Raw genomic sequence first — 13,837 nt, forward strand, 5'->3', positions numbered from 1 at the left:
GGAGGCACCACAGCCGGTTCCCTGAGGAAGAAAGTGGGTGCGTGTGAATCCTCCTTAGGGCCGATGGCGGCTCCCGGAATTCCCACGTGGAAGCCCCGACGGCCAGCAGGGCCCCCCTACTTGAAATGGGTCTTTGCAGGAACCGAGCAACATGAGGCCATCAGCAGGGCCTGATCCGAGAGGTCGGGAGACTGTACGGACAGACACGCACAGACGAACGCAGGGAAACGGCCGCAGGGGCGCGGGGCGGAGGCGGGCAGACCCGCCCCTCCCTCCCGGCTCCACGGGACCACCTGCCCAGCAGGCCCCGAGTCGCGGCCCCCAGACACGGACACCCTGCCCCGGCCGCCGCTCACCTCATGTAGGGCGTGGGGGACAGGGGCCTGGGCTTTGCCCACTGGTACGGGTGCTGCGGCACCGCCAGGTACTGGTCGCAGAAGCCGCCCTTCCTGACGTGCTGGAAAGAGAAGTCTTCGGGCGCGAAGTCGGTCGGGGGCGGGGGGCTGCCCAGCTCTTCCCCGGCGGGCTCCACCTTGAGTGCCACCGAGGGCGGCTGCTCCAGGGCGGTCTTGCGGGCCTTGAGGGGGACGCCGTCGCCCAGGTCCAGGCTGCCGTCCGTGGTCAGCGCGTTGATGGCGGCCACGATGGCCGAGCTGGTGTACTGCGTGCTGTTGCCCAGCCACGAGTCGTCGGTCACGCTGACCCGCGGGGAGCCGTGCGGGGACGGCGTGGGCGAGCGGCGGGGCGAGCGGGGCGGCGGGCGGCCGTGGAGGCTGTACTTGCGCTTGTTGCCCGGCGACGCGGGCCCGGAGGAGCGGGCGCCCAGCCAGCTCTCCTCGGTGACGCTGGCGCGCGGGGAGGTGGAGGGCGAGTGCCGCGGGGAGCCCAGCAGCATGCAGGCGCCCAGCCCGCGGGGGAAGCCCTCCTCGGCCTCCGTGGTCTTGGGGGACACGCAGGGGGACTGCCACGGCGACGTCTGGGGCGACGCGTACGGGTAGGAGTAGTTGGACTCGTAGGAGGAGGCCTCGGAGTTGCAGCTGCGGGAGGACAGGCTGCTGGCCGGGCTCAGGCACGAGGGGTCCCTGTAGGCCTCCAGGCCGGGCAGGCTCAGCGTGGCCGTGGGCGCGGGGCGCTTGGCGCCGGGGAGGGCGTCTTCCACCTCCGCGTCGTGGAGAAACTGGCTGTTGCTCTGGTGCAGACCCAGGTACGAGGTGATCTCGATGCGTGGGCTCTCCAGGGCGGGGGCCCCGTTCGGCCTGACGTGGCCGGACGACAGGAAGTAGCCCCCGGGCCCGCCGTCCAGAGCCGCCCCGTACCCTGCGGGGTGCTCCGCCGGCAGGACGAGGCCCGGGTTGGAGGTCTGAAGGTCGTGGCACGGGGCCGGCAGGGAGGAGTGTGTTGTGGGCAGCCGCAGGGCAGGGCCGACGCTGGAGGGCGCGTAGCCATAGTGTTCTAGAGAGAAAAAGAAGCAGACAGTGGCATGAGCGGCTGGGCATCGCAAAGCCAAAACCCACCGACTCAGGGCCAGCCAGCAGCCCCAGGCCTCAGCCAACGGCCGGGGAGCCTCTGCCCCGGCAAACGTCCCTGAGGCCCCACTGCCCCACGGCTCCAGGTGAGTCCCAGTGACAGCCCCGGTCCCACCGGGTCCCACCCGTCCAACAAGTCCCCGTGAGCCCTCACTGCTCGCCCCCTCTCCTCTCCCACAGCAGCAGAGCCTCCGAATGTCCCTCCCAGAGAGACGCGGCCGGGTCCTCACGGGCTTCGCTGTCCACTCCACAACCACCCTCTTCATGTAACTCCCAACTCAACACCGGGCCGCCCTCCAGCTGACGTTTTCTCTGGAAATGTGTGTCACAATCTCACGTTTTCACCCGTTCACCTCACACTCTTGACAACAGAAACCTCAGTTCCATGGGGCAGAGCATTTGGACTGCCTTACTCTACTCCAGCTCACGGCTGGCTTTAGAGCCAAAGACTGCCTGGCACATCCTAAAGTGTGTTCCTTTTGTTTAACGGATGGAGGGTTGCTGGGTGGTGGACGATGGAAGGTGGACGAACAGGTAAAGAAAGGACGGATAATGATGGATGGGGGGTGAAGGGTCGGTGGACGGATGAATGGTGATGGATGAAGAAGGGAGGAATGAGGGGTGAATAGATGGATTATGGATGGGTGGACGGGTGGAGGTATAATAAACGGTGGATGAATGAATGAATGGACAGATGATGATGGAAGGATGAATGGACAGATGGGTGAATGAATGGATGGGGAATGGAGGAATAATGGATGGATGGATGCGTAGACGGATAAAGGATGGATAATGGGAGGGTGGATGATGGATAGATGATAATGGATGATGGACAGATGGAGAGAGATGGATAGGGGATGGAGGGCTGACAGATGAATGATGGATGGATGATGACAGAGGATGATGAACAGACGATGATGGATGATGGATGGATGGATGATGAACAGAGGATGATGGATGATGGACGGATGGATGGATGATGAACAGAGGATGATGGATGATGGACGGATGGATGGACGATGAACAGAGGATGATGGATGATGGATGATGGATGGATGATGAACAGAGGATGACGGATGATGGACAGATGGATGATGAATGAATAAGATGATGGATGGGATAGAGGGATGATGAATAGATGGACGATGAACAGAGGTGAAGAAATGATGGATGGTTTGATGATGGCTAGATGGACAGATGGATGGATGATGGATGGATGGATGTGTGGATGGATGGAGAGACGGATGTGTTTTAGATCTAAGGACCTAGATATATAAAGCAATTTTAATTGGCTTGTTCCTGTCAAGGTGCCCTAATCACCAGCTACAAAGAAAACATCTCAAGGATTGGATGAAAACACAGACTCTGAAATCCTTCTCATGGAGATTCTGATACTGTCTCATGGCCTAGGAATCCCTCTTTAAAACAAAACAGAAGATTCTAGTACACAGCTAGATCTAAGAATCACTATGTGTTAATTACACTCAAAATATTTTTTAAAACCATTAGGAGGGAAATTAGTAATTTTAACAGGAAAGACATGCTTCTGGATTTCTGATTGGAAAAGACTTTTTATAACACCTCGGAGCCTTACGATTACATGCCTAGGGAGGAGTATTCCCAGGCCTCTAAATAATACAAAGAAGCACATGGAAATTCTATATCCATCTCCTGGTGTAAGTACACAGGCTTGAAGATATTTTATTCAAGGACAGTGCTCTTTCCGCCAAGCCATGGTTCAGAAACCAACAAGGATAAACGCCAAGAAAACCTGGGGTCTCAAAACAGCAACTCAAACCCCAGTGTATTTACTAACAGGTATCGCTGTAGCACCCAGACCGGTGGGGAACACGGCACGCAGCCTGTAGGAGGACACAGCGTGGCCTCGACCCTGGGGTCACAGCCGCCTTCTGGAAATTCCAGACACCTGAGGGGCAGAGCCCTGACAAAGAGAAAGAAACAAGCCGTATCAGGGCCACACTGCACAGGTGCGCGCAGACGCTCTCGGGGTCGCGCCGAGCCCTGCTCAGGACGTCTGCATACGGGGAGGGCCCTTAGCTGAGACTGGGTGCCTTGGGGATGGTGCTGGCCAGGCCAAGTCCCGCCCTCCCCATCATAAAGAAATTCCCTCAAGGAGACAGGAGCCATGCAGTCTCCTCCGGCAGGAATAGTCAATCAAGGAAGTGGGCAGGCGTGGTGGCTCACGCCTGCAATCCGAGAACTTTGGGAGGCCGAGGCAGGCGGATCACCTGAGGTCGGGAGTTCAAGACCAGCCTGTGCCACAGGGTGAAATCCTGTCTCTACAAAAAAATACCAAAAATTAGCTGGGTGTGGTGGCAGGTGCCTAGTGCCAGCTGCTCTGGAGGCCGAGGCAGCAGGATCGCTTGAGCCTGGGAGGCGGAGGTTGCAGTGAGCTGAGATCGCGCCATTGCACTCCACTCTGGGCGATACAGGAAGACCCGGTCTCGAAAATCAATACATGAATAAATAAGTAAATTTAGGAGGCCTTTCTTTCCGCAGAGCCACTGGTGGGGACGGGGGGTGGAGCTGGAGCCAGGTGTCCTGATGCCAATGCCAGCATCTAGCTGGGCCTCTGGTAAGGACACACCCCGGGGTGTGCCCCAGCCTGAGATGCCTGCTCTGGGGATGACGCCCCCATGTCTGTGGCATCGACCACGTCCCCGGGCTCCACACTCACGGGACACTTCAGGTCAAATGCTGGGCTCCAATGCTAAAACTCAGACGGCCATCCCTGTACACATGAGCCTGGAAAGTGGCTTCCTGGACAAGGTGAGCTTCCGAGGAAGCTCAAAGGCCTCGGACCTGCTGGTGACCCCTGCAGTGCTCCAGCCGGGCAAGCTGCAGTCCTCTGAGGGCTCTGCCTGGGCGTCACGGGGGCTCCTCTGTGTCCTGTGCAGACCCTGCGCCAGCTGCGTCAGACCCACTGGACAACAGGCCACACGGCAGGTCCCCCTGTGCCCGGTGCCCCACACATCCCAGTGCCCATGCCAGGCCAGCCCTGCCATCAGCCCAGTGCCCAGCACTGCAGGAGGCCCACGGAGCCATGGGAGGCACTGCAGCTGGGTGTGGGTAACCCCCATATAGGCACCGAGGAATGAGAGCTAAGCGGAACCCTCAGGCCTACACCAGGGTCTCCTGGGAAGTGCAGGGACACAGGCGGACGGAGGCAGGTGGGGTAGGGACCCGAAAGGGGCTTTTGCCAAGTGCAGGCCTGGGGCTCCTGGGGTTCCGGTTGGGGCACCGCACGGCCACCTGTTTGCTACTCTGCATTCTCACCAAACATTGTCTGAAAGCCGTACTTTAGCCAAAAATGCTTCTTTCCAGCTGCCCATGTTACAGACACACTTAGTGCTGGCCCCGCTAACGTGTCTAGAAGCCCTCTCTCCTGTTGGAGCAAAACATCGCATTGCATTGGGAACGAGCATTCATCTCAAACCACTCCAGGAGAGCCAACAGCACAACCAGTGAGCTGAGGGACACCGGAGCGGTGGGTCCCACCACAGGGCCCAGCCTGGCTCCCACAGCCCGACTCTCTCCCGGAGGGGTCCATGGCCGCCCGCCGGCCCACCTGCTCCGCACACTTCCCCTCACTGTCCAGACCTCGGAGCAGGCTTCACTGCAGCTGATGGATGTCCAGATTCCCACACTTCCTGTTCCCAGTCAAAAGAATATTTATTTCGAGGACACAGCTGACCCCACAGTTGAACTACCGTGTGCTGAGAGGAAGGTAATTCTGAGGCACCGTTTAAACCCCTAGCAATTAACAGAGCAAGTCTTGGGGCCTCCCCGCACCCCCCCCACAGGACTCAGGCCTGAACTGGGCTCCTGACAGTGACGGAGCCCAGAGCTGGGCCCCATGGGGTACTAGAGCCGATCACTGGAAGGTTCTAGATGAAACAGGCCAGGAAGGAGGCGGGCCTGACGGGTCTGTGCGTGCAGGTCCTCTGGGTCTGTGGGAGAAGGCCCTGACTGTAGGTGGCGGCCAGCATGAGGAAGAGGAGGGGACTCCGGCAGCCAGAGCAGGAAGTACAAGCCGCCAGGCTTGAGATGCCCGGGGCACCAGGGGGCCTTGACTGAAACTAAAGCATTGCAATAAAACCTGATTCAATGAAGCAAAGAAACACCATAAAGCCTTTATTGAAAAATGAAAAGGGCTCATCTAAGCATGAGTTTCCCCTAATTAAACAAAGGACATAAAGAAAGCTCCAATGTCTGAATTCCATGAGGCTCCCTCGCCGCGGTCCCTGGAGGACTGGCTGCGGATAGCTTCGTCTCCTTCCTACAACAGGAGAAGGTGGGGGTCAAGCTGCCCCCAGAGGCCGAGCCCACGCACTGGGCCCGTGGCTCTGAGCACCCCCCCACCCCTCCCAGCTTCCAACGAATTTGGTTTTATGACCCACCTAAACCGTATTCAAATCTGAGTTATTTAACTATTCAAAGGGATCACATTTACATGGAAAGAAAATATTCCCAATAACTTTCTTGAGGATCCTGGCTTGGGCTGATTTGCGTCCCGCCAGACGGTGGCTACAGAGCTCGGCGTCTGCACTCCCCGGCTGCGGGTGCCGGAGCCGGGTTCATTAAACTACAAACCCCGGGGCAGGTGAGCAGGAGACAGAGGTGGATTCAAAACCACCCTCACGGAGGGCACGTTCGAAATCCTTAACAGAGGCAACCGCGCGGCCCTCCGACGTCGGCGCGGGCCCCCACTTCCGAGTCCCCGATCCTCACCGGCTTGCTCCGCCATCGGGCACCCCACGACACACAGCGGGTTTCAGGGTGCTAGGACGGAGGCCCTGGGCCAGCCCAGGCGCACAAGTTCCACACGTCAGAGCTGGCAGAAGTGCTCTGCCTCACTCTGAGAAACAACTCACTTCAGAACCACACACCACTGTCATTTCTGAACAACCACAAAAAAACGGTATCGGGTCAACATAAATTAATCCATGAAGTACCACGCTCAGGTCTCCCTACAGGGGGCAGAATTCTAACCTTGCAGACCCGCCCCGCTGGGGCCCCGGCCCCTGCCCCTCACGCCGCCACGCAGTGCCCAGACCACCGTTCACTCATCACCGTGGGCAGGCAGGACAGCCACGCTCTGCCCTGCCACATCAGGCCAGCACTGTGACAGGAATCCCGCCGCCGGCCACCGCAGACCTCTCATCTTGCACAAACTCTGAGAGGCGTCATCACAGACGATGCTACTCTTCATTTTAAGAAACACTCGTTCGGCACTTGCTGGGGCTGAACCCCGGGCCCTGCCACCGCCTCTCCAGACCGCCACGGAGGCTGCTTTGGTGAGGCCAGGTGACAACTGTGCGTGTACTGGAAACAAAATCAAGTGAAGGAACACATGGCAAGAGCCTGCCGTTGGACGTGCCGTGCTGAGCAGGCTGGAGACGCTGCCGCACGGTGGCACGGGGACGTGGCCAGGCCCGCGGCGTGACAGACAGCAGCAGCTTCCAGAGGCCGTTCCCCCGACAATCTGCCAGCGAGAAAATTTAAAAGGCAAACTGGGTGGTCTCGCCACCGTGCAAACACAGGGTATTTCACGTTCCATGAACACGCACCACCGCCTCTACACGGGCCCTTCGTCCAGCCGGGCCCAGCCTGGGACGCCGTTCCTTAGAGGGACGGGAAAATTCCCCCTGGGCAGACGCACAAGTCATTTAAAGAGAATTCACCTTTTTGAACTCTGTTTTCAAGGAATAAAAAAATATTCCACTTGCTCATGGCCAGCTGGGGGTCTTCCTTTGAAAAGCATGACACAGAACTGCAATGTCCCAATCTGTGAAAGAACTCCCCGCTCCACGAAACCCCTCTGGAACCTCGGGGGTGAGCCCTGCGTGGTAACAGGAGGGACGCAGTCCCCAAACACTGAACGAATTCAGCTCTGTCCCGGGACCTCTCTGCGCACCAGGTGTCCCTGCCACAGGTTTCGTGCTGTAGCCCCTGACCAGCCACGAGCACCCAGGCCCTGCTGGGGAAGAGAAAGCCTGTTTGGTGAAAACAGACTTGAGAATAAAAGACTTCCAAAGCTTCCTCTCTGCATAAGGTGCTCCCTTTCCACAAATGAACCATTGCATGCCCCAGCCGTGTGGGCAGGTCGGCGGCAGGCCCCAGGCACAGAGGTTCGGAGGGTGGCCCCGACTGCGGGGAAGCTCCAGCCCAAACAGAGGCCTTGGCCAATTTCCTCTGAGTTGCCACGGCGACAGTGCTGGCAGCAGCCAGGCCGGCCAAAATAACTTAGAAAACAGGAGCCCTGGGGCGGGAAGCAGGCACACCCGCCTCCCAGCCGACAGTCAAGCTGCTATTTCCTGAGCCCCAGAAGGGAGCGGGGCCTCTCTCTGCAGAGGGAAGCCCGGGGCCTGCTCCTGGTGGGCACCGGAGGCTCTGGAGGCTCAAACGCCACTCCCACCCCCCTGGGAAATCATTTGCAACACTCTCTCTTCACTGTCCCAACAAATGGTTATTTACTATCTATTCTTTGCACCTGCTGAGCACTTTCGAAATAAGAACAAGACACGGCCCCTCCCTCAAAGAGCCAGTGAAGACATGAGACCTAAGTCTGGCGAGATGGAAGGGGTGGGGCCACAGCCGCGTGGGCAGGCTCCCAGCCACACACCCCACCCTGCGGCTGCAGCCCTCGGCTCTGCCAGGGGGCACAGACCCTTCTCAGGGACCAGCCTACAGACCGCCTCCGGGGCTCAGGGCCGGCCACTTCCTTTACAACGAAGGTTGACTTTCTGTGCTCAGTATAATCTATAAAACCTAGTATTACCTTGCTTTGCAATTGATCTCAGACTTATTCAATCATTTATTCATTTATATCCAGGCTCATTCCAAAAACAATGTGAAGCAGTTTCTATCAGCCGTTAAAGGCTGGAGAGTTAATGTAACGATTTAACAGTGATATAAATAATTAATATCATTGAATAATTCATCATCAAAATGCAGTAATAATGGTAATAAAAAGAAAGGAGAAAGCCTGGGTGTCACACAGGAACACATAACATGTCCATGTAACATACGTGATAGGCAGAGAACCTTTTTCTAGCAACTTGTTGACACCATAGAAGAGGAAGGGGCTCTTCTCAGCTCCGGCCTCTCCTGCTCAGAGCCCACACACCTCTCAAGCCTAAAACCACGGAGTCTCTGGAGGGGCCAGGACACAGCACAGAGAGGTTTCACCACGGCCCAGCCCTGAGGGGCTCCCTGGGAACGGAGCAGTTCCGGAGGCCCAGGGTGCCTCGAGGGTGAGGCTCAGGACTTCACTCTGCTCCATCAAAACCCTAAAGGAGAGTTTTGGGAGAATGAGCCTGGTGGGTGCCAGGGGAGGGCTGTGTCCTAAACCCACCTGGAAGGAGGCCACCTGCTCCAGGGCCAGGAAGGACCCAAGTTCACCAGGGTCCCCAAATCTGATGCCAGCAGGAAGCCCGCTCACCTTAAAGTGGTGTATAAACTGTGGCACCCTCATGAGACTAGGCCTCCAGGGACAGAGACTGACCTCCTATGTGTCTTCTAGGATAAGCCTGGAGCTTCGTGCGCATTGTCCCAGGAGGAGGCCGGTGGCACCTTCCCCTGAGGTTGCTGTGACACAGTCATGTGCTCACGGAGGCAGGGAAGCCGCCCTTGTCACTGAGCATGCACTCAGCACCTGCCCGGAGCCAGACAAGGTGCCCGGTGCGGCACAGCCCAGCCTGGAGGTGACAGACCCCCTCTGTGGGGATAACCGGCCCTGGTCCCTCCTTCCAGGAGGCAAAGCAGTGAAATCTCCAGCCAGGGCCGAGTGGCGGGGGCTGCGCGCTGCCCCGAAGGCCCTGACTGGGTGCAGGCCCTGGGCTCTGGCCACACAGTGCCTGTCTCAGCCCCACGGTCAGTGATTCACGCTGGGCATGACCGGGGAGTGCACTGGAAGGTCCCACCTGACCCTGGACCATGCACAAGCCGTGGCAGCCTCCGCCCCAACAGATCCCAGAGGGTCATCCCAGTGGGCACACTCGTGTGGGGCCAACTTTCACCCATAAAGAGGTCAGGAGTAGGTGGCACTCATGCGTGGCACGCCCTGCTGAAACGCCCTGGCTCAAGCCTGGGAGGCCAGGAACCAGCTCTGGAAATGGGTGCCACTGCCAACCCCGCTGGGAAGGGCCGCAGCGAGTCTCTCCCACGCTCACCTGCCTTGGCTCCCGCTGACCCCAAAGGCCTAGAACCCAGGTCCGGCGGGGAAGACAGTTGGGGAGTTTTGGGTCACCAGCCGCAGGCAGCCCGGGTCTGGTTAGAGCACTTACTTTCAAAAATAATGAAGACGTCCGACTTCTTTAAAAGAGGGTAGTGAATGATATGGAAAATATGACACTCATTACAGACACGGAGGTCCCTGCCTGCCAAGCTCCTCTGGCTTCACCTCCGCAGGGGCAGGGCAGACAGAGGCCTTGGGGATGGGCGCAGACAGGGGCGGACGGGGACCAGCCTGGGGTGACCTGGATAGAAGAGCCCCCAGGGCAGCAGGAGAGGGGCCCAGGCCCAGGGACGCCCACTCAGCTCCATCAGGGCTACTCAGAAGGGAGTTACCTGCTGTTTGTTTACCTAGATCCTTTATTTCTGACCCAGAGAAGAGAAAAAGAAAGAAAAGGCTGGGATCATAGTAGCTGGAGACCTAGAGGGGTCTGCGGGGACGTGGGGGGCACGGCGGGGGAGCGGGGCCTAGGGGAGGGTGGCTGGGGCGGGGAAGGAGGGTGGCTGGGGGGAAGGAGGGTGGCTGGGGGGAAGGAGGGTGGCTGGGGGGCTGGGTGCCTGGGGGAAGCGGGAAGGAGGCGGGTAGCGGGGTTGGGGGAGGTCGGCTGGGAGAGCTGGGGGCCTCCCCGCCTCCGGCAGCGCCGCCGACCCTCTGTCCCGAACGACCCCGTCCACGTCGGTGCCCCGGCCGCGCCCTCCCCCGGGTCCCCGCCGCGAGCGCTGGGAGGAACCACGTCCGAGCCCAGGACGTGCCGCACCGAAGCCCGCCCGGCCGCAGGCGCCTCTGCCCGGGGCGCGCCGGGGCCCTCCTGGGGTCCCGGGGGAGCGACGAGGACGCAGAGGAGGCCTGGGCGCCCCCAAACCCCGGCCCAGCCCCGCGCCCCCCGCGCCCCCCGCGCCCTCCCGGCCCGACCCACCTGGGGCGGCCGCGGCGGCGCCCTCGTCGCGCTGGTTAAACTCGAAGAGGAACTCGAAGTCGAACTCCTGATCCTCCAGCCCCGTCATGGCGCGGCCGGGGCCGGGTCGAGGTCGCCGCGGCCCGGGGTTCGGGGCTCGGGGCTCAGCGCTCCCGGAGCTGGCCGCGCGTCCTCCGCGTAACGTGACCCCCGCCCCTCCCCCGTTACCGCCCCGCCCCCGCCCCCCCGGGGCGTTTCCGGGTTTACATAAACAACCGGCTCGCGGCCGCCGGCTTCCGAGTTTTAAATAAACTCCCCGGGCGGAGCGCCGGCCGAGGGCTCGCGTCCCTCCCGCGCCCCCCCCGGCCCTCGCGCGCTCGAGCGACCCCTGGGGTCCTCTGGCCTCGTGCGCTCTGGGGGTCCCAGCCCGACGCAGACTCCTCCCACACGGGGTGGGGGCGTCGGAACCCCCGGCCACTCCGGCCTGGCCAGCTCGGCCCCAAGGGGGGGCAGGACCCGGAACCCCGCGGTCCCGCCCCCGGGGCACAGGCGGCACCAGGCTCACGAGGCTGCGCCCGGGGAGACCGAATTTGTTTAAAAGTTTTTTTTCTTAAGTTTGGAATCGGGCCTCCTCGGGAAAGTGGTGGCCCCGAGGGCCACTTGCGCGCCCCGCGGAATCCCGGGAAGGGGGGGCGACCCAGCCCGAGGTCGCCAACGCTGGGAACCCCGATTTCAGCCGGACGGCGCCGGGAAGCGCAGGGTTTCCAGCCGGGTGCGTGGCGCACCCCTCGGCCTGCAAACCCCTGCGGGTCCCCGCCCCACGGGGAACCCGTCGTTCCTTCTAGGGGCACCTCCAAAGACGACCTCCTTGAGCAGGGCAGGAAGGGTGGGACCCCAGGCGGCCCGAAGCTTGTGCGCGGCGGGGAGCGGGAAGGCCGGGCTGCTGCCGCCCCCGCCGCGTGTTCTAACTCCCCCCAGGGTCTGGGCACCGTGTAAACCCGACATCTGGAACAGCAGGAGGATGGTGGGAGGATGTGCGGCGGTGGGGTTGGCCCGGAGGGAGGGGTGCGGGTGTCAAGCCTGGCCAGCCCAATACTCATCGGAGCGCTGCGTCGGGCCTGGCCTGCCCCGCCAGCACTGCCTATTTCCAGAGGCCAGAAACCTGCCGCGACCCTTTCGATGGATGGGTTCTCCAGTGATAAACCATAGTTCGGCGTGGCCTGATTTAGTTTCTAATAATAGTCCTCACTTTGCATGGATGTTGGAGGGTTGTTTCGCTTTAGTTTGCTGTTTTTGCTGACCCTGGGCAAGTGGAGTTCTGTTTTGTCGGGAAACCACGTTGTTTCATTTTCTCCCTTTTCATTGCACAGTTTTGTTTGTTTCAGGGTGAGTCTCACTGCAGGCTGGAGTGCACTGGTGCGATCTCGGCTCACTGCAACCTCCGACTCCCGCATTCAAGCGATTCTCCTGCCTCGACTTCCCGAGTAGCTGGGATTACAGGCACCCCCCCCCCCCACGCCTGGCTAATTTTTGTATTTTTAGCAGAGACGGGGTTTCACCATGTTGGCCAGGCTGGTCTTGATTTATTGACCTCGTGATCCACCTGCCTCGGCCTCCCAAGGTGCTGGGATTACAGGCAGGAGCCATGGCACGTGGCCTGTACTTTTTTTTTTTTAAACTCCAGCACCTCTTTATTTCCACCGAAAAATTATACACAAATGACAGCCCTTATCAACTGTTTAGAGTGACACTTTTTGCTAAACTGTCCTGCCTGCTGGTGGCCCCAGGGGCTGTGGGCCCTGCAGGGATGGAGGCTCACCGGGCTGTCCTAGGGCTGCATCCCAGAGGGATGCAGGGGCCGCTGCCCTCCCCCTCCCCCCGCCCCGTGCTGGCCTTCCTGCGAATGCTTCAGAGCTATTGGTCTATATTCAAAGTTGCCCGTTTCTCAGACACTGGGTGTCTCCACGGAAGTGTTTAGCTTGGATGCATCGTCCCAGAGGCTGGGGATGTCTGCGGAGGCAGAGACCCACTGGGTGTGATGAATCGGGGTGCCAGCACCATGCCACTTTCTAATCTGGGCTGGGAAACAACGCCGTGGAGTGGCAGAGAACAGAGTGAGCTTTGTTTGTCCCAGCCCGTGGGGAATTCTGTCTGGAGCGACTTCTGACTGGGTGGCTGCCTACAGGCCTGCACCTCTGCATTCTCCGTGAGGAAGCAAGCCTGGGCCTTCAGGAACCTCGGTGCCCAATGAGCTTCCACCCAGATGGGCCTGAAACCCAGGGACTCGGGGGAGACGCCCAGGCCTTCAGATGGGCCGAGGACGGCCTCGTGGGGCCTACTCAGAAGGACCCAGAGCTTTCCCAGTGGCCTCCGCGATGGCCAGTGTTGAGGCCACGCGTGCCCCGTGCCGGCCTCAGTCAAGGACTGGCTCACTCTTTCCTAGCGGCTCAGTCTGCAGAACTCATCAAATACCCCAATGCCGGGTAGGGGCTCACTGCCCAAGCGCACTGCCTGGCAGCGGGGCTTTTCCAGCTGCTTTCCTTCGGTAGGAAACACGAAAAACTGCCACTATCCTCGCTATGTTTTTTTCACAGGGTAAAAGGGCTCCTTACTAACTACAGGTCGACCACCCGCTCTTCAGGTACCGAGATCTGAACTCAGAAAGACCTGCCTTTCTCAAGGGAGTGAGCATGAACGCCGGGAGTAAGTGTCCCAGGATTTAAAACCGAAACTCCAACAAGAAACATTTTAAAACTCTGCTACCAGCAAGATCACATTGTGTAAACATCGACACAGGCCATGATGTTTAAACATGCGAACTTTTTCTAACGTCGGGGTGAAATGGTGAGGAGGCTCAGGGCACTGACCACTCGGATCCCCTCCGTGGAGCTCACGGCCCAGCGCTCAGCTCTGCTGGGACCAGCGAGTTCTCCGGGGCTGCGGAGCCCGGTTCTGCAGCCAGCCCCGCAGCGGTTAGCGTGGCGCAGGAAGCGGCAGCGCTCGGAGGGACGTCGGCCCTTATGAAGTGCACAGGTTGGCAGGTGTGCCGGCGCTCTTTAAGTAAATCACATAAAATATTTCAGAGCTGGTGAGGAGTCTGGAAAAGCGTCTCCCAATTTCCATTAGCATCTGCACCCCCAATCCCTGACGAGGACGCTC

The 13,837-nt window shown here is 59.9% G+C and overlaps 1 protein-coding gene across 5 annotated transcripts in view; it reads right to left on the reverse strand.

Moving 5' to 3' along the window:
- NFATC1 (nuclear factor of activated T cells 1) overlaps nucleotides 1-13,837 on the reverse strand; it is a 121,766-nt gene that overhangs the window by 106,661 nt on the left and 1,268 nt on the right. For 3 of the 5 annotated variants that reach the window (XM_039463620.2, XM_039463622.2, XM_039463624.2), the window contains exon 2: nucleotides 357-1,452. In XM_039463620.2, the coding sequence (XP_039319554.2) occupies nucleotides 357-1,452 (1,096 nt within the window). Of the gene's footprint in view, nucleotides 1-356; nucleotides 1,453-10,699; nucleotides 10,888-13,837 lie in introns of those variants that run through there. The other 2 variants (XM_039463621.2, XM_039463625.2) reach the window with 1 other exon arrangement.

This window comes from Saimiri boliviensis, chromosome 13 (genome assembly GCF_048565385.1).
Source record: "Saimiri boliviensis isolate mSaiBol1 chromosome 13, mSaiBol1.pri, whole genome shotgun sequence".
Classification (NCBI taxonomy): Eukaryota; Metazoa; Chordata; class Mammalia; order Primates; family Cebidae; genus Saimiri; species Saimiri boliviensis.